Below are 21,967 nucleotides of genomic sequence, written 5' to 3' on the forward strand. Positions count from 1 at the left end.
CAAAGACTCCAGGTTCTGGGATAAGAACTCACTATTTAGCAATAACTTCTGGGAAAACTAGAAAACAGCATGGCAGAAACTAGGCATTACCAACATCTTATACCCTATACCAGATAATATCAAAATGGGTACATGATTTAGATATAAAGGCTGATACTATAAGAAATCTGGGAGAGTAAAGAATAGTTTACCTGTCAGATCTATGGAGAAGGGAAGAATTTATGACCAAAAAAGAAATAGAGAACATCATGAAATACAAAATGGATGATTTGGATTATAGTAAATTGAAAATTTTTTGTACAAACAAAGCCAGTGCAACCAAGATTAGAGGGGAAGCAGAAAGCTAGGCAACATTTTTTATAGCCAGTGTCTCTGATAAAGGCCTCATTTCTGAAATACATAGAGAGGTGAGTTGAATTTATAAGAATACAAGTCATTCCCCAGTTGATAAATGGTCAAAGGATGTGAACAGGCAGTTTTCAGAGGAAGAAATTAAAGCTATCTATAGTCATATGAAAAAATGCTCTAAATCACTATTGATTAGAGAAATGCAAATGAAAACAACTCTTCCATACCACTTCACACCTATCAGATTGGCTAACATAACAAAACAGGAAAATGATAAATGTTGGAGAAGATGTGGGAAAATTGGAACACCAAAGCATTGTTGGTAGAGCTATGAACTGATCCAAACATTCTGGAGAACAATTTGGAACTATGCCCAAAGGGCTATAAAGCTGTGCATACCCTTTGACCCAGCAATACCACTTCTGGTTCTGTCTCTCAAAGAGATCATAAAAATGGGAAAAGGACCCACATGTACAAAAATATTTATAGCAGCTCTTTTTGTGGTGGCCAAGAATTAAAGAGGGGATACCCATCAACTGGGGAATGCCTAAACAAGTTGTGGTAGATGAGTGCAATGGAATACTATTGTGCTATAAGAAATAATGAGCACCTGAACTTCAGAGAAACCTGGAAACACTTATATGAACTGATGTTGGATGAATTCAGCAGAACCGGGAGAACACTGTTCACAGTAACAGCATCATTGTGTGATGACTAACCTTCATAGACTTGACTCTTCTCAGCAATGCAAGGATCTAAGACAACTCCAAAAGATTCATAATAGAAAATGCTGTCCGCTTCCAGAGAAAGAACAATGAAGTCTGAATGCAGTTTGTAGTATATTATTTCATCTTTTTTTTTCTTTTGTTGTTTTCCTTTGTTTCTTCTTTATTGTAGCTCTTCCCATTAGTTCTAATACTTTTTGACAACACGACTAATGTGAAAATATGTTTAATATGAATGTATATGAAGAGCCTACATCAGATTGCATGCTGTCTTGGGGAGGAGGAAGGGAAGGGAGGGGAAGAAAATTGAAAACTCAAAAGCTTATGAAAGTGAATGTTGAAATCCAAAAATAAAGAAATTTAAAAAAGAATAAGAAATGAAGGGGAAACAAGCTAATGAAGTAAATTTGTTAATATTTTACTAAATTTAGTATGGACATATTTCATTAAAACTATACATAACAGAAGTTCAAAGTTTTTTATGTAATCCTTTTCCTTGATCTTTGTAAATTGAAATGTTGATGCATAAAATCTCAATGGAAAATAAAATACACAAATATATATTCACTGATGTTTAAATATGTTCTTTGGGATTTCTTAATGTAATAAAATTTAAGAAGGCCATTGGTATAGAAATATACTTATTCAAATTTTCAGTTTATGCTCCCATTCCAAAGTTAGATTATTATGTATCAATTATTCCAAAATAATTAATTTGAGCATTCCAGCAATGATTTTATAAAGTTAATTCATGCATCTGATAATATGCTCCATTCAAAGTGAAATCAACAAACTGAAAATCCCAAGTCCAAATAGATTATGTAGCTTTTTTTCAACATTTGAAAATATTTCAAAGAATTTTTTTTTAATTTCAGGGAAAACAATGCAAAAACCCCTTCAAATAATAATAAAAAAATTTAAGACCCTCAAAGATAGATTTTTTAAAAGTACATATTTACCTCTCTTTCCATTCATGTATATTTGACTTTCAAAAATACTTAATCTTGAAAAGACCATCACCGTATGAACTCAGTTCCTCATAAATTTATCAATTCTAGTTATTACTGCCTTTGCATAATGGATTTTACTAATAATAATATGAAATGTTACCTGTGTTTCCTTTTTTCTAAATAATACTTTCATATGTGGCCACAGGAAAACATTCCTGATTCTTTCAGCCATTTTGAAAGTGGAGATTCTACAAGCATATTTTTTTTTCCCAAGAAGACTGAAATACAAACATAAGTTTTCAACTTGCTGAAAGGATGTGATCTAGGATTCATTTATAAGTAAAAGTTTTGGATCTTGGATTTAAAAAAAAAAACAGAAATGGTATACTTCAGGTATTTTCAACAGTACTATTTCTACTAAGTCTAACCATCATTTATAATATTGTTTCTAAGGAATTCTTACTGCAACTCTGGATTCCAGTTATACACTGTTTTAAATTTGCCACAGAAAAGAAGATTCTCACGGTTCCTTCTACATCAGCAAGGGTGGGGAGTGAAAAATTTGGCTCCATACTTCCATGTACTTATATTTTGCTAAAACTATATAAGTTAATTTCCCTTGTCAGTCATAGTCTAGGTATTCTGAGAAGGACAGTTTCTTCCACAAATATCCTAAGCAAGAGACTCAGAACATGAATTTCCTGATAAGTTCAAAAGTATGGACTATTTATAAAGTGTCAAAGGCCAGCCTCAGCACCATATCCACCATTGATCTACTTGCTGGGTGTGAATCTCTATGTCCATGTTTTTAAAGCCAATAAAAAGAAAAAAGTCAAGTCAATAAGCATTTATGAAATATTTACTATATCCCAGACACTTGGCTAAGGAATGGGGATATAAAGAAAGGCAAAAATATCCCTTGCCTCCCAAAACCTCATAGCAGAGAACACAATATGCAAACAATTATATATGCAGAAGATATATACATGAAAAGTTATAAATAATCTCAGATGGAAATGTTAACAATTACAAAATATTTCCCGATAGCTGAGTATGGGTAGTAGAGGCATGCCCTATATAAGCAAAATCATAGAGAAAGGAAAGCAAATTCTCTTTGAAATTTCCTTCAAAACTTCAAGAATCTTCAAGGATCTATAATTTGCTTGGTGTAAATAATATCTCCCCTTGTAGATATTATAACTCTATAGCAATATATGTTCTTTAAGAGGAACTATGGTTAATAGGGTCAACTGTGTGATGACCTCCAAATTGAGCCAGCTAGTATCACGAGTTCATTTACAAAGCACTTACAATTTGTAGACTCAGCCAATACTTGTGCTCCATCAGCATGTACTATGAAAACCATGAGTCACCTGCATATCACCATGTTGTATAGGACAAAGACTTTATGAGATGAAGACAGAAGAGATACAATTGCAGAGGAAGAATTGTATGATGGTATACTGCATCTGATGATATGTCATCAATATTTCTAGCACATAATAATTTAGATAAAATTTGTTATTCTTTGAAAAATTCAGTATCAGCTAATTCTCCTGGGTTATTCCCTCTAGTATGACATCACAACTAGGCAATTCTCCTTATAAGCAGACAAACCTTGTATGACCTCAAATGCTGTTGGTATGAGAAAGAGCTTTGGGTGCTGAAAATCAGATGTATCTGAGAAAGAATTACATTATGTCGTCTAAACAAATACTAGGAACACTTGAGAAAAAAAATCATGAATATGTATATAACCCTCCTTATTTCCAAATTGACAAGATTTCTTTATGGAGTCAACCATCCATCTAGCAATCATGAAATAGGCACATACTTTGCTTTCACTGCTTTGTTACCATCGTCTCCTATTTTCTGAGATACTTTCAAATAAATAATCTTTAAAGTTATCTTAATAAATGTCAGTAATTATTACATTTTACTCACAGGTACACTGAGTAGATAGTGAATGAAACAATGTTAAAATAAGATGAGTATATTACCCATGGACACAAAACTCTTAAGTATCAGAGATGGAATTTGGCCTGGTGATTCTTAACTCCACTTTCTGTGTTCTTTCCAGAGGCTGAAGTAGCAACATGGTCTGTTTATGTTGGAAATCTTTTGTCTATAGTGGTGTATATCAGATTATGTATCTGGAACATTTGGAGTAAGTGCACGGTACACTGGATCTAAAGCTTATATAATAGAAGGCTCAAATAACTAAGAAAGAAACCAAAATTGATTGATTTTCTTTTTGAAAATATTGACACCATATTTTAGGGAAGCAAATTCCAAATAAATATTTAACTAATGAATTAACACAGTAAGATATTCTTTCCCATGCTATGTACAGAGCTTTTTAATTATGATGAGGAATCACCTTGGGAAGCAGGGCTAATTTTAGTCATAAATGGTGATGCTTTAAAAATAGACAGAAATGGATCTACTTGTCCAAAAGCCTCTTTTTTATAATTATAAGAATTCAAATTTGTATGAACTCACAAAACACGACAAGGTATATAGGAAAAGAATTATTATCTTTGTTTTATTGATGGGGAACATGAGTCTCAGATATATCAAGATCACTAATTTAGAAATTAGCTTATCTGCTTCTCAAACATACAACTTTTGATTTAAAGTCCAGTCCTATTTCTACTACACTGTTCTGACAACACATTTGATGTTGAACTATATGCCCCATACCCTGCATTCCACGAAGCTATAACAGTATATCTGTTATTGCCTCTCGTAGTCTCTTTTGGTAGTGATACAGACTGTTCCACCACTAATGTTCATGAATTAGAGTAATCCCAGTGATTGGGATGGAAGAGAATAAGCAACTTTTGTTTGGAGAGGGGCCCTGAAGTACTAGGCCCACCTCACTACCATCTGGAACAGAAGAGAAGATGCACACAGAAAGAAGAAAGAGAGATTGCTTGGATAGCCTATCCCCCACTCACTATATAAAAAGAAGACCACCAAATAAACGAAAGGATGACAACAACACAATGGAAAGGAGGAGGACTTTCGCTAAGATAGCTGAGTGACAGATCTTAGATAAATTCAAGTCTACTACATCATCTTAAAATAGCAAAAAAAAATGTCAAATAGAGTTAGATATTTAAAACAGATAACTAAGAACTCAAAAGAAAAACTTGTCAGAGGCTAAAAAAGAGGATACAATAAAATAAATACTTTAGTATTAAAGAAATCAATTTGATAAGTTCTGATACAAAAACAAAGATGCAGTAAGTACAAGACCTCATGAAAATGAGAAGAGAACAATAGCAGAATCTCCAGAACACTTTAGGAGACCAAGAGAAGAATTAAAACAAACTGAAAGGCTGGGTTATAGAGTTCTAAAAAGAGAAGCCAAAATACAATAGAGGGGGGAAAGCATATTTTTATAAAAATAAAAGTCTCTTGGAAAAGAGAATGGCACATTTGGAATTTAAAAATAGAAAGGTGGAAGAAAAATAGACAAAAATAGAATTTAAAATAATGTTGTAAATTGTAATATTTAAGTTCCATATAAGCATAAGGAAAAAAAAAACAACCCACTATGAATCTAGAATCATCAAAGAGAATCTAAAGATAGCTCTCTCAGAAATACGTGGTAAATAGATTTCTGAATACCATATTTTAAGAAAATTTGCAAAATACTGTCTAAAAATATTGAAATGAGGACAAAATACAGATTGCTGTAATTCACTGAACACAGAGCACAGAGAAATCCCCAGTTTAACTTAGGAAGAAACATTGTGATAAAACATTAGACTATCAACAGTGAGCAATATATTAAAAGAGGCAAAGAAGAACTTTGTATTCTAAGTGAAAATTGTACAAGTCACAAACATTATTCTTTTTATGGAAAATCAAAGTATACCTGAAATAGGATGTTTTGAAAAAAAAAGTATATCAGATTGCTTCCAAAACAACGTGTTATGCACAATAGTTTAACATTCAATGAAAATATATGGACATTTGAGAGGGGGGGAAGGAATTTGGCACCCTCAGGAGAAGTCATAAGTGAGAGCAGTTTGATACAAACTCATCAAACTAAAAGAAACATCAGAAAGGGAAATGAAACTATATAAAAATAAAATGCCAAGATGTTACATCAATGCTTACATGTTCCTAGGTATAGATGAACCTATTTTATTTAAAAAAATATCACATTATTCAAGAACCATCAAAAGAACAAAGAAAAAACATCTATGTATAAACTTCAAAAATGGTATCCAAACAAAGAATAAAATTTAAAAGTATTGGGTCAGCACCCAAGTTCCCCATGGAGAGATCTGTCTAACATAGTTATATTACCAGTATTTATAAAGTCTTTCCTTTTATGTTACAAATACAAAAGAATTGCAAAGTACACAATGGGGAAGGGGAAGCACATACAATAAAAAGAATTTTAGAGGTGAAAATGATCTATTTTAAGAAGTAACTTTTTATTCCATATTAAGGGTAATATGTATAACTGGGAAGAATAGAAAGAAGGAAAGAAGGACTTGCCATAAAAAGTTTTTAAAAGAATCTAGAAATGGTTTTGATAAGAAAAACATACTATTTGACTTCCTGGTTCTGGTATGTTTCACTATCTATCCCACTCTATTAAAATTCTGGGACAACTCTCTAAATGTGATTGCAAAATTGAATTCTTACTTTGGAATATGCCTTCAGAATAAGCATCTTACCGCATTGGAAAAGCAATGTCTGATTAAAAACAAATGTCCAATGTAGGGACTTGTTTTCTATGATTATGTATTTGTTACAAGGAATTTTTTCCTCTTTATTTCCATGGAGGAGGCATTAATTTACTTTTGTGGAGTGAACACAGATTTTTTAGCTGGAAACAATGTGAATTTTAAAAATTAAAAGAAAAATGGATACACCAAAGAAAAGTAATGTCTGTAAATCCCCATTCAACTGATAAATGGGAACCTTATTAATTTGGTCATTGGTCAAACATCAAAAGTCTGACTCAGGATCATTTTTGGTGAATGTGCCTTTCTTTGGGAATATGCTGCTTATGAAGCTTCTTGCTTTCTCAAGGAATATTCCAAAACAAATAAAATGAAAATCTTAGAATCTAAGTAGTTTCTCTATTGAAAACCATATTATTCTGATGCCAAATTCCAAACGTAACTTTGGAAAAAATAGAGCTACAGGTAATGATAAGGGATTTCTTTCTCAGTGGAAGGGAACATAAAAGAAAGAAAACAGGACAATTCTCAGGGACTGCCTTTAAGTGACCCTATACCAACATAAACTTCTCCTTGGAAAGACAGCTTCTGATTTCAGGGCTTTCACAGGCTAGAAGTGGAAATCACACAATTTACTAAGAACACAGCTATACAGACTGTTTTAAAGCCAGTGAGACATTTAAGAAAGAGAGAAATAGTGGCCCAAAGGAAAATCAGCAGCATCTTGGCATGCCTTACAGAATGTCACTGCACAAGGAACTCTAAATAGGGCTTTTAGCTCCTGGGGCAGACAAAACTCCCAGGTGCTCTGCTTTCCCTCTGCCAAATACTTATGTGATCATCCAGGTGTGTGGACATGAAGGAAGGTAGAAAAGCCCTTATAGTTATAGGGAAATTACCTATGGTGGAGCCTATGGGGGTGCTAGATGAGGTGCTAGGGCAATTAGAAGATCAAAGAGGCACCTGCAGCCACTTCACCTGACAACTTGCAGCTGTGACTAGCTCTTTGGATTCAAAACCTTTCCCATGTGCACCCTGGACCCCCCTTTTGGGGAACACCACTCTCTTTACATACATAAGTAATGTGCTGTTCTAAAGCTCCTTGCTTATCTTTTACACACAGTAATTACTACTTTATTGTTCTTTGATGCAATGAGATAAAAATAAGTCACATTCTCCTTATGCTCTGTAGGTAAACTGCCTACTTTTGGAAGATTAATTCAGTACCCAGTCCACCTGGGTATTTATTTACTGGGTTTCATTGTAGGTTGCAAGTACAATAATTACTTCTTTTTAAAAAAAATGGTTCACTGATATCCATTTCCCTAGATCACAGATACTAAAACAATATAGTACCCCTGAATTATTGAAGCTATTTATTTTCCAACCAGGAAAAGGTTTACACAATTGGAGATCTAATTTGACATTTCCCTATCTCTTTATTGTTAAAATAATTTATTTGAGCTTTTCTCCTTGTTTTGCCAAGGGACCAGAAGATAATTTAAAGACCAAAAAGACAAAAAAAATTGCAAATTTGGGGAAAGTTCTCTAGGGATATATTGAAGGAAATTGCATAAAGTATTCTATTACCTAACAGATACATTAAGAACCTAAAAATAGAAGTAAATAGCATATTAATGTAATCTGCAGGCAATGATAAGTTAGGTTATTCCAAGAAGTGTAGGCAGAGAAAACCCCACCTAATAATAGTAACTGTAATGATTGTAAATATAGATGGAAATGAGTAAAATAATGAAAGTGACTGGAAAAATGCGAAGCAAAATAGTTATGGAATAAAAACGAACATGCAATTGATATTCAGTTTTTGGAGGGAAGAAAACCAATGCTCCATAATACCTAGCAGAGATAGTAGACAGCAAATTATAAATGTGATTGCAAAATCCATAGCCAAAAATGCCCACTCTAGTCTGGGTGACAATTCTGGGTAGAGCATCCCTGAAATCTGTTGCTCAGTTTTCAGCAATTTTGTAGTACAATTATGTAGAAAAGTTCAAAAGAAAACAACCCAAAGGATATAGGGAAAGACTTGAGGAAAAGATTAAAAGGAAAAATGTATGTAACTTGGACATGTAAGGAACTAAAGAGTATCTAGTTTACAAATATTTGAAAAATGCAAATTTGGAGAGAAAGAATTCATTAACATGTGCAAAGTTCATTTTCTCCAGAAAGCAAAGGATTTCCCCTCTCTGATATTCATCTTATGCTTCTTCAAACAGGGAAAAAAATGGCCCAATTTTTCTCTGCATGTTAAATTTTGCTACCTATCAAAAGCCTCCTCATCTATAATGCTCCAATTTCCTCACATGCATAGGTCCTGCATACCACTATGTGTTATCATTACTCCCTGTCCCCACTGAAGCTATGCAGCATAGAGAAAACAGACTGGAACATATTCTGTGTGGAGCAGGATAGAGCTCCTTACTCATAGGAGAGCTGCACATATTCTCCCATTGAGCAGCAATTTTTCAAAAGCCTCCTTATAAATAGGCTTCCAGGTGTCATGTGCATAAAAATGGTAATATCCTACAAATGATAATAAAATGCTAGCTGACAGCTATATAATTCTATAAATACATTATTTAATTTGCTCCTCTCAACCACTTAGTGAAACAGGTGCTATTATCCCACCCCAATTTATAGATGAAGAAATGAGGAAACTGGGGTTTAATGAGGTTAAGTGACTTGCTTAGGGCCATATAAATAAAGAAGTTTGCAAATCACAAAGTGTGATATGAATATAACAACCACAACTACTATTAGTACTACTACTACTACTACTACTACTACTACTACTACTACTACATTTGAGAAAGGCAATGGAACCAGGGTATCCTGCTCCAAATATAGCATACTAGCCATTGCAATACTATGTTGCATTCCATTAAAGTTGAGTCCTAAATGGGAGAATAGTATGAGAGAGAAAATAAAAGAAATCGCACCATTCCTCTATACCAAGGAAACACATAGCTAGGACACAAACATGCACATCAAACACACATGATCATTGAAGAGAGGAGAGATTTAAGACATGGAATTAAAAGTCTACTGTAACAATCTCAGTAGGAAGTGTTGAAGGCCTGAACTTGGAAGGTGCCTGGGTCATGCAGTTAATAAGAGTAATATTTGAATAATTATTCCAGAGTGTTTTATAATTTTCCTGCTTTTATAGTACGATATTTAAGGAAGACTAAAACTCAAAATGCATGTTTTAAGGAAGTTTTAGCTCAAAATAAATCTGAACACTTATTCCCCCAGATGACAGTACAAGGATTGAGCTCATTTGATCCATACATTTCTTTCTATATATAATGCCTTTATCCAGAATCATTAAAAAGTGGCATTGAATGTAGAATGAATCAAATGTTACCTTAAAAACTCTCCTACAAACTAGATATGCTGTTGAGAAAAGGTGGGTAGTTATAGTCTATTTGAAAACTTAATATTAAATTATGCTACTTAAGCTTTGATGATATGAACACCTCAAAATTCAAAGGAAATACAGGGTGTCCAAGCCAAGGGAACAAGACTAAAACCAAATAGGAGAAATGACTTGACTCAACAACATGAAGGACAAAATTCCCAAGTAAAATAAACAATGTAAAGAATCACTAGAGAAGCCCCCATTTTTTTGCTTTTGCTATTCAATTAGCAAGTTATTTAAATCTCCAGAGCACCATTTTGTATTTCATTGGAGAGTGAATAGTTGTTTTTTGTAAAGCATCACATTTTTTCTTTAAATTTTAAAAATGATTTTTCAGAAATACATGTATATCCATCATTCTTCATAATACCCCTACATATATAACATGAGTAAATTATTGTTCACCACTTTGAGATGAAGAAATGGGATCACATCCAGTAATTAACACACAGAGCTAGCTTTACTTAAGGCTACACATACAGTGCCTTTCCTAGATTAACTACTTTAATCAAGTTAACTGCCCTGATCTGTGGATTTATAAAACAGGTACTGAGGAAAAAATAGGGAAGAGCTAGAATGAAGCCTGAATATATATCATTTTTGGTTCAGAGTTAATGTTAATAAGGACATTATAAACTCTGGCTCTAACAAAGGAAGGTATTGTTTGCAGGGTTTTATTTATTTTTAAATTAGTTTTCAATAATCCTTATTAAATATAGAAATCACTTAATATATTGCTTTTATTCAGAATCATAGATTTAGTGCTAGAAGGGACTTCAGAGGCTAAAGTATATTTACGTTTATCTTCTGTTTTGGTGGTGCTTTATCCCCCTTTGATTCAGTAAAAAACTATATTCTAAGTAGGCACATATTATGGCACAGACTGCAAGAAACATATTCAATAAGTGAGAAAGAAATTTTTAAAGTTTATGAAACTACTCTGTGACCTACTTTTTATGTTAAAGTAATACTGCAGCTAAAACTATGCAGGAATTTATTATCTAAGGAACTCTATCTGTAGTGAAAAATACTATACAGTAGCTTGGCACAGTGTGTCAGTGGGAGTTGGGGGAAGAGTCACATTTAATAGCCAGTTATGAAAAATGAAAACATTCTTTATTATGGGAATTCAGGAATTCAAAGTATAAGAAAATATCTAAAAGGTCTTTTACTTTTATTCTTTTTTTCAGGAATCATCCATATAAGTGGAATATGTAGTCTCAAATATCCATTCCAAATTATCACAAAAGAAATATTATTCATCTGAATTTGTTGATTACCAATTTTGATTTCCTTTTCTCTTTCCGCTGCCTTCCTTTTCCTCATTGTACAACACCTTAGCAATATACATAAAGAGGGAAATAAATTATTAATTTCAGAAGAAGTTGTCTTTCTTTTTTTGTGAACAGCTTTTAAAAAGGCTTAGAAGGAAATGGAGTTCGAGCTATTGACTGAAATAAAGTTCAGGAAGTATTTGTAGATTACATTTATCCATGCTATTGCTATGTCCCATTAGCAAAAATTGTTGAGAGCTGAATATTTCCCTCAATCCACTTTGTAATATGGGGGAAAGAACATATGGTTTTAATAAAGGCAATTTAAAGAAGCCCACTTTAAGTTGGAGTGAAGCTTACTCTATGTTGAGAAAGTAAAGGAAAATTTACTAGGAATGAACCAGTCTGGCAGGAAATTGTGGTTTGGAGAAAGAGTTGAGTCAGAGAAAAGAGAAAAAAATCCCTTCATTGAAGTGAATATTAGGAGAAAAGATCACAAGAGGACATGAGTCTAGAGATATTAGCTGAATGATAGAAAAGCTTTGCGCAATGCTGCTTTTGTCATTGACCATGGGTGGTCTTGTCCTTTCACCAAAGGCATTTAGACTCTACTTCACACTTTTTTTTCATGCTTACCATCACCAATCATCTCAACATTATTGATCTAGATGTTTATTTCCTGCCTTGGGTGATAATCCACTTAGCTCTGGAACCATGTGCTGTCCTGATTGGTTAGTCAGCTATTATCAAAACACAAGTTCCATCAAATTTATCTGACACCAGACTCCAAATCATGCTTATAGCCCAAATAACAATTCACTCTTTGCTGTACAATCTCCAACCCACTCCCTCCCTGTTTTACATCTTTTGCTTGTAAAGATTAATAAAATCAATATTGGTATTTTCTTCTGGGTGTATTGATTGATGCCCTTATGGTTCCACTTACCATCTCTAATACTTCCCAAACAAAACACTCTTCCATGGCCATACTGCCTTTTATTTGCTACCTTCTGAGAATGTAAGCTCCTTAAGGCTAAGGAATCTCTTGATTTTGTGCAGAGTGCTTGGTTTATAGTAAGCCCTTTTACAAATTCCTCCCTTCTTCCCATTCACCCATTCCTTCTTTGAATGAACAACTGCTGTCAGAGTTGACTGGGGAAATGAAACCAATGGTTAAGTGGCTTGTCAATAGTCACACAAAAAGTATAAAATATATCAGAAGCCATACATGACTGGTTCATGAGTCCAAGTCCAGTCTCCATATGCTATACTACACTGATACCTTTCAATAAATATTACTTTAACCTAATATGCCCAAAATTAAAAAAAAATACCAAGCACAGAAAATTTGGAATACTTGGTGATGTGGGAATATGAATGATACAACTGAGTAAGTCCAAGCTACAAGCATCTATTCTTAACATTTTGTGGGCAATGCAATATATTTGGCTCTATACTAGAAAGAGATAAACAATATACTCATGCTGCCTTCAAGAAGTTTACAACTGAGCAGATGTAAAATATAGTCACAATTCAATAAAATGCTCAGCAGAATTGGATATGTTATGGGAGAAATGTAGGCAAAGTGCTATGAAAGCAAGAAAAAGGAGAGATTTCTCATTGAAATTAAGCTGTTGAACTTTTAATTTCTGAAATAATCATTCTTAAGACAGATCAGTGAGTTTGACAATGTCTTTCTTAGAAAATTAGAAAATCCCAAACTAACCAAGTTCTTCATAGCTTGGAACTTGGACATTCAACTTGGAATTTGACACTGTGTTTGAATGAAAATCTTGAACTCAAACCTAGGTTCGAATCCTTCCCTTCAATTTCACAGACTATATTAACTATTTGCAATGACAATGATAATCATTTCCATCATAAATAATTTATAGTAGGAGAAGAAAAAACACTATGCATATGTGTCTTCAAGAAATTAAAATGGAACTTGACAAATAAGAACATTTCAATTCTCTTGTGATATCTTCTTATTAACTATAATACATCTGATATATGCGAATGTCTCAAGCATCAGAGATTTATTAGAATTAGGTCCTTTAAAACAATGTATTAATTTAAAAATTTCATGTCATTTTTCCTATCATTGGAGGTGTTCCACATAAGGCAAATTTTTCAGACCACTGAAGCTGAAAAAAAGTAATTGCAGTTAGGTGAGGAAGCAGAAAGGGAGTCAGACTTCATGTAAGGAAGATTTGAATCTAAGTACTGCCTTAGATATTTACTAGCTATGTGAGTCTGGGCAAGATACCGAAGCTGTCCAGCCCTTAATTTCCTGATGTGGAAAATGGGGATAATAATGGCACCTGTCTCACAAGTGTTGACACAGCATGAGCAGGATCAAATGAGATAATGTGTGTAAGTGCTTTGTAAACCTTTAAGTACCAGTGGGCATAGGTAGACATAGCTAGTTATACTTTAAATAATTTTGGATAGAAACCCTCCTAAAATTAGTTACCCAGTTTCCTGCCTCCTAAAGATTGATTAATGTGTTTTTGGTCATTTCTTTGGGTGACTCAGGAGTTTCTTCATGAATAACAATTAATAAGTAAAATAGTAAAACCTTTAGAGACCAATGTTTGTAAGGCTATTTGAGCCTGTACTTCATGGCTCTGGACCACTCTCTTTCTTGTTTCTGTTTCTGTCTTATCTCTTCTCTTCCTCAAATATCCTTTCTTTTTCTGTCAGCATTCATGCCTTTAACTGTACTGTACCTCCTATAATCTACTGCTTCTATTTTGCTATAAAGTGGAAAGATAGGTTTTGGGGGGTGGGGTGGGGTTATATTGAAAAAAGAACAAATACTTTCTAAGTGAAGAACCAAGTAAAGCGAATGTGCTTCAATACATGAAGACACTGATGACTACTTAGATACCTTTTTGCTACGCTTCCAAGCTTATGGTTGTATGCAGAATAGTTGAGATTGTTGGATAATTAGTTCCTGATAAGTAGGATGTTACTATATGTAATTTGTTTTATATTAGACAAATGTATTTCTAATTAATCACTACAGACAAATCAGACCCCAAATGGTCTGTACTGCTGCGTGTTTCGAGTCTCATTTAACATTTGCAATAACAGATGGGGGGACGGTCATCATGGCATCAGCTTTTTCAGGCATGATAGTTAATTTACAATGACAGCTATACTGAAATTATTTTATTATTATAATTTTTTAAAATAAAATTTCATTTATTTTATTCCAAACTTAAGAAATAAAACAAGCATTTTCATACCCTGGTAGCACAGGGGAAAAAAGATGAATTGTACATAAAACTGCAATCTATTATTTTAATTGTGATAGAAATCACACATCTATTCTATAAAAGAATGCTGTCTTACTTGCCATCCTGGCATGGGAGTGATGATCTATTTATTTTAAGAGCATTTTTTGGAGGGGGGAAGGCAGGGCAATTGGGGTTGTGACTTGCCCAAAGTCACACGCCTAGTAAGTGTGTCAAATGTCTGAGTCCGAATTTGAACTCAGGTCCTTCTGACTCCAGGGCCTGTGCTCTACTCACTGCACCACGTAGCATTTTGACCCAGAAAAGATGTTACTTAGGATAGAATACTCGGCATCATATCCATAAGCATGCATAAACTAACAAAACTTGCAAAAAGGTGTAATGATATCTCCATTAAACCATTCTTAAGGGCTACATCAGCAAAAATGCTAGAAAAAAAATTGAAAGAAAGGTCATTTGTTAAAAACCAGTAAAAACAAGGAAAAGATGTCAGGTCACTGACAGTTATCAATGTAGAGAAAGTATCGGTAGCTCACTGAGATAGAAAATGCAGAAAATTTAAGTCTTTATCTTTAAAAGGTGAATTGTGATGCTCCTTGTTTTATATTTCACATCATTTAACATATCTACACCATTCAATTATTTTTTTTCAGACTTCACATCAACTTGGTAGCATCCGGCTTCCTAAACTTTGCCATTCAGTAAGGAGGGGTGGAAATGTTGTTATCTATGCAAAATAATTTTACGTGTGTGGTGAAAATATGCTATATAGTTAGCCCAGTCGACTTATTTCTATGTTTGAATTTGGGGGAATACCAATTCCAATTGTGTAGCTTGTAAAAAGAAGAGGAAAAAGTCTGAAAAAATAATTGGTGACTACGTTAATACAAAACCTTATACTGATTTATTCACATTTCCATTCATATATGTACAAGATATGAAGCTAAATGGAAGGCTTCTTGTGTAAAATAACTGTTCAATATGGATATGCAATATGCAATATGGTGACAGCTAAAATACAAGGTTTCCAGATGGCAGGTTTACAGTGCAGTACTGTATACATGACACAGGTCAAGTAACAATGATGATGAACAGTAGAAAAAAATGACCAAGTGAAAATTCAGATCTTAAAAGAATTAGTAGCAGATCAGGAGACTAAGAATTCAATAGGACAAACCAATGACCTCACCCTTTGGATGAGCATAGGAACACCAAATATGAGATCATTTTTGATGTTCAATGGAATCTGTGCTCACATTGTAGCAACCAAGACTGACTGTAATATAGAACAGAATATCCACTAATAAAAGGGAACCAAATCCCTTACAACCAATATCAATTTTTCCTCTCAGGAAGCCTTAGGTTTAGTAGATCACAATGTTATCCTTGCCCATGTGAAAGGATTTGTTCACTTTACCTCTTTGTTGTCATAGCATGTCTTTGTAAATTATCTCCATTGATTATCCTGACACCTACTGGTGATGGTACATCTGATTTCTGTTTGGTTTCTCTCTAGGCTGAACTCTCAGAGACTTGATGAAGGAGCGAGGGGAAGTGAGGGCATTTCTGAGTTTTGTTAAGTTGTAAGTAACTTAATGTCTAATGTCTTCTCCTTTCAAAAAGAATTTGATAATATTAAATATTACTTCAGTCATTTTTGTGTTGCTTCAAATCATGTTTATGCATGTGTGTATACATGTCTAGGCTAACTCCATAAAGAGTAAAAATGATTGTCAAAAGTGGAATCTTAAGAATTGAAGTGAATATACTTAACTTATAAAATTTGCTCACAAGATTTTTCACCTTTTTTTTTCCTGATTTGCTTCCAGTGAATATTGAACTCTGAAGCTGCAATTGTGTTCTGGCTAGTTTTCAATGCAACTTCTAAATCATAAAGCATTCTTGCAATAATTATACCTGTCTCTATGTTCTGTAAACAAAATGCATCAGAATTGCTTTCCTTGAACTTTAACAATTGATTCTGATGTATTTTTTTGTTTATAAGTATATACAATATAATGCTTGCCCTATACACAATATCTTTGAAAAGCTGGTAATTGCAGACTAATTACTAAGAGACATTTTCTAAAGACATACAAGAGATTTTTGTAGGAGTCCACCAATAGATCACCCAGATTTTTCAAACTTAACCTGAGCAGAAGAAAATTATTTTTTGAAAGAATATCCTGAAGTTCTCAACCAGGGAAACATTTGAAAATGAACTGTGACATTAAGACATTTGGAATTCTAGCCATCTGTTTCAATTCAACCATACTTGGTCAGCACAATAATTTAGCTCCCACTAGGGAATTGCTTTAACATTGAAGCAAAAGATAGAATGCTTGAACATTTTAATAATAACACCATTATTCTTTTTTTAAACAAAGTTTGATGATTTTTCTAACAACTATACTTTTAAATTGGAATGCATTTGAATTGAAGGGAAATGTTAGAAATAATTAGAAAATGAGGTTTCAGAGTGCAGTTAGAAATGTGTGGTATATTATGACAGTGCTTGCTAGGATATGACAAAGTTGATATAGCAGTACCAAATTAACATAGTAGCCTGCTCTTACTTTAAAATTAATGATCGGCTTCAATTTTATTATTTGAAGGTGATTGAAAAAGAACACTTTACTCAAGGAAATTGAAGTTGGTACTAACTTTTAAAGGTATAAGTTTAATGTGCTTAGAAATTTGATGATCTAACCATTAATATGTAACAAGGCACAGGAAAATACTGAAAATTCATATTTGAGAAGGATTTTGCAATGGTAAATTCTAGAAGACAATGCACTGGGAGAAATGTGGTACTTAGTTTTGAATTCATTGTGCATCCTTATTCAGAAGTAGCTGAAAAAGCCTTTAATTTTGAAGAGTCAAATGATAAATTCCAATGATGCATAGTATTTATGACATGTCTAGACTTCAGATACAGTGCCTTTTACTTAAAGACTCCAGGCACAAACTGCAGGCATAGGGACAGATTGCATAAGGCATCACGTGCTTGCTGCAACTGTATGAATGTTATTGGATTTTTTAGAGCAACTCATAACAATGAATAATTTAAGAGCTAATAAAATATTCAATCTGACTGATCCATTGGTTTAATTTTAAAATATAAAAAAAAAAACTACTAATAAAAAGAGTTACCGAATCTCACAGAATACAGTCTTTGATTAACTTAAATTAGATGACCGCACAGAGGGAAACACCACCTTTAAAAAAAGGGAAGCACCAGGGCAATGGCATCTTTCTGGGCTACTCAATAAGATCTCACTGCCATTGGTTGCCACGGAGTTTATTCGAAGTTTAAATGGTCTGTGCTGAACCCTTTAGGGATGTGGGTGAATAACGTGCAGGTGATGCAAGTTTAAACGGACCTATTGAAAAATGGGATCATTTTATTCTTCATTCTCCCTTTCCTTCTTACCACCGGCTTCCAGAGAAGGAGGAAGGCACTAAAGAATATGGAGCATACAGCTGCCAGACCTTCCTTTAGGAGGATTTAGAAAGAAAAAACCTTCCCGAGATCCCTGACTAACGGTTTCCAACACATCCACCACACCACAGCTTCGGGCTGTCTGGAGGACCTCGGCCCCTCGGACCCTTTGCCTGTTGTGTAGTAGAAGGGGAAGAAAACTCGGCAGTGGAACCTATCTAGTGAGCGATGCACTCTTCTCTTACACCGGGACTCAGCAGAGTGGAGGCGGAGGCTGCAGATCTAGCAAATAGCTTCTCCTTTCTCTTCTTCCTGGGCGCTGTCCTCCACCCCAGTACAAACTAGAGGGACAGATGGTGATGGTAGGGTGTAGGTGTGTAGGTGTGTATGAGTTTCTGTGCTTTCTGTGTTTACCGGTATGTGTTGGGGAAGAAGGGGTGCTGGGAGGAGGGGAAGGGAGCAGGAAAGAGAAGGGCCATTCATTCCTTTCCCTTCCCTTTCTTCCAAGGGATCAAAGTGCAAGGGGTAATACATACAGGAAAAAGGAAGAAAATTCCATGGAAAGAAACGAGATTCTCTCATATTCTCTCTCTCTCTCTCTCTCTCTCTCTCTCTCTCTCTCTCTCTCTCTCTCTCTCTCTCTCTCTCTCTCTCTCTCTGTCTCCAGGAAAACTACAACACTATGACCATTTGGTAAGCTTAAATGCTGTTGCTAACCCTTCCTGATAACTGGGACACTTTGTTTAAATATAGTACACACACACACACACACACACACACACACACACACTCACCCTTTAAAAAAATCATGCCTAATTTAAGGGAGGAAAGGGGCAGTTGTCAGTAGGTAGGCAACCCTGCTCATCAGAAAAGTCCATAATAAGCTGGTCAGCAAAAACAAACGGGGGGGGGGGTAGTTTGGGGAAGGGGTAGAAGAGTCAACAGGCGAAATAAAATAATACACTTTTCCTCAAAATAAAGGGAATTTAAATATTTGATTTCACATTGATTCACCTCTTAGAGTAATTATTAACTAAACACTTTAAAAATTCAAGCACAGCATCTTGATCCAGTTTTGCGCTGCAATGAACTCTACACTTTAACCGCCTCCCCTGGAGATTTATTACCCATTAAATCTCACTGGAGATGCTGCTTCGCATTCTCAAGGGCCCAAAGAGCAAAGACCTCCCACCCCCCATCTCTCTTTACAATTCTACATTCGCCATCCAGCCACCAGGTACCTCCCCTCCTGCTCCCCGTCTTCCTGCAGCACTAACTTAAGCACCAGCCAGCCTAGAAAGCCAATCACACTTTTATTTTACACCTCGATACTTGTTCTGTAAAGTGCTCCCAGAAAGACAGGCAACAACGGGAGCTAGCCTCCCAGGCTTCAAAGCCCTCTATTTCAAGGAAGAACAAAAAGCTTCATGTTTTTTCTTATCACAAATCAAGAGAACCTGACAGAGGCAAGCTCTTGCAACTTTTACAAATGTTAAATAACACTAGGGAGGTGAGTTGCAGTATAATTTAAATATATATGTATATGTGTAATTAAACAAGCATAGCTTACTGATATAAATGTATCAGTATGTCTATAGCAATGATATCTGTATGAAACTATCAAGATGTATTTGGGGTTTATTCAGACAGGGGATCGTTCAGTAAAGAAGCTTTATTTTTGTTCTATATTTTGGATAGAGCATGTCCTAGTTAAGACAGACTACGGAAGACACTGACAAGACCCATTCATTTTAGCAATGATATACAAACCTCCAAGTGTCTTGAAATGTGTTTGCAAACTGTTCAGCATCTAGTTGAAATTTACGAACCGAGTATCCATTCTTCACACACACACACACACACACACACACACACACACACGAAAACTGGGCTGGTGGACAGCTCTGCGGATTTGAAAACATCGCATCCACTCAGTTGGCTGACGTTTAAACTCTTACACATTCCCTTCGCCCCACCCCCATCCCCCCAACTCCGCTCAAGCTGGACTAATTACGCCCAATGAGCATATTTGCAGCGATTGCCCTCCCCTTCACTTTGGAGAACACCTCCAGAGACTCTCCGTGAAGTGAACTGCAGAATCCCCCTGCTCCTGTGAGTTCCCTGCTCTTCCCATCGCCCCCTCCTTTCCTCGATTTACAGCCCGCTGCATCACTGTGTTCTGCCCGCCCTGCACACTTCACTCTAGACTTTGGGATCACTTTAAATGGTCTGCTCGGGCGCACAGTTTCCCCCTCCATTCCCCTCGCCCCCTTTGTGGTAATGGCACACAAACACACACACGCGCGCACACACACACACAGAACCTCAGGCAGTGGCAACCTTGGCATCACAAGGAATCGGGGTCTCCCCCTCCCCCCGCCCTGACCGGGCAGCGGCAGACGCCCCCGCCCCCGCCTACCCCAGCCTCACGGGACCGCCTCACTCCCACTAGTACACAGGCATTGCCTTTTCTCCCAGCACCACGTAAGGAAGAGCTTTGGCCCCTTTCTCCATCCCCTTTCCCTAGCGGAGCCCCCCACCCCACCCCATCATCTCACCTTTGGTGAATTGAGGGACGCAGAGGCTCAGACCGAACAAGAGCCAGGCAGCCACCAAACGGTTCATGATCTTTTCTCCACCGGCGCGACCCCAGTTGGGAAAGGGGTCTGGGAAGGAGAGAGGATCTAGCTGGTGGGGTTCTCAGAGATAGGGCTCTGGGTGCCAGGAGATCGCGTGCACTAAAATATGTCTTCTTCTCTCAACCCTTCTCTTAAAGAAAGAAAGAAAAAAAAATCTTTAGAAGAGAGAGGAAGAGGAGAAAGAGGATGGAGAAGGAGAGAACGCTTCCCTCTTCTTCTTTTGCCGGATCTTTGGCAAAGGGTGGCGGGTAGGATCCCGGAATAACCCAGCGCGGCTCAGTCAAAGTGCTGCAACTCAGTCATAGCTGGGAAGGAAAGAGGAGACGAGTCCTGGGAGGCGGGGATGTGTGTGGGAGCGCGGCTCCGCGCTGCGTGGCTCCGGGTGGCTTTCCCTAGGTAAACCTGGGGCTGTGAAGAAGCCCGCAGCCGGCGCGCAGCTTTGCTTAGGCTGTTTTCTTTGCCACTGCTGCGGGGCTTCTGACTTGGAGAACAATGAAGCGGGAGGAAAAGAGGAGGGAGCGATGCCGGCTGGAGGGCGCACTGTATACAAACAGAGGCGGCGTGCGTATGAGCTGAGAGCTTCACAGGCTCTCTTCCCAATCTCCTGGCTCTCTCTCCCTCCCTCCCCTCTCTACCCTCCCTTCAGCCCTCTCCCCCTCTTCATTCTCTGTCTCCCTCTCTCTCTCTCACTCTTCCCTCTTCACAGAAGTGGCTCCTTCTGCTGGAAGAGAGAAGGGAGACAACCGCAGCCACACCCTGGCACCTGCTACCAGCCTCCAATCTCTTAGGCTACCTTAATACACTCCCTCACACGTCCCGGAGGCTTTGAGGTTAATGAGGTACCGCTACTAGCCACATTCCCATCTGTTTTCAGTACTGGTTCGAATTTACCACGAGGAAACTTCATTTGGAGCTTCTCCTAGGTTTTGTCCAGAAAGGGGAGTTAAAGAGATTTCTTAAAGTTGCTTCCGTACGGGAGAAAGATTCTGCTAGAGAGAGGCAGCATTTTAAAAGGGAAATGCCCTAGCTTTCCAATAAATACGACCTAGTTAACCAAGAGTCAAAGAATTTAAAACTCTACCAGTGAGTTCCAATCTCTCCTGTATTCATTCAAACAACAAACATTTATTAAAGTCCCACTATGTGCCAAGAGCTCTGCTAGGAATTCTGCTTCA

The 21,967-nt window shown here is 36.2% G+C and overlaps 1 protein-coding gene across 2 annotated transcripts in view; it reads right to left on the reverse strand.

Moving 5' to 3' along the window:
* EDIL3 (EGF like repeats and discoidin domains 3) overlaps positions 1-21,505 on the reverse strand; it is a 603,737-nt gene extending 582,232 nt beyond the window's left edge. The window contains exon 1 of one of the 2 annotated variants that reach the window (XM_036740910.1): positions 20,712-21,505. In XM_036740910.1, the coding sequence (XP_036596805.1) occupies positions 20,712-20,778 (67 nt within the window). In that variant the 5' untranslated portion in view covers positions 20,779-21,505. The remainder of the gene's footprint in view (positions 1-20,711) is intronic. The other variant, XM_036740909.1, reaches the window with a different exon arrangement.
* Between the last annotated feature and the right edge of the window lie 462 nt (positions 21,506-21,967).

The sequence above is a fragment of the Trichosurus vulpecula genome, chromosome 1 (assembly GCF_011100635.1).
Source record: "Trichosurus vulpecula isolate mTriVul1 chromosome 1, mTriVul1.pri, whole genome shotgun sequence".
Taxonomy (NCBI): domain Eukaryota; kingdom Metazoa; phylum Chordata; class Mammalia; order Diprotodontia; family Phalangeridae; genus Trichosurus; species Trichosurus vulpecula.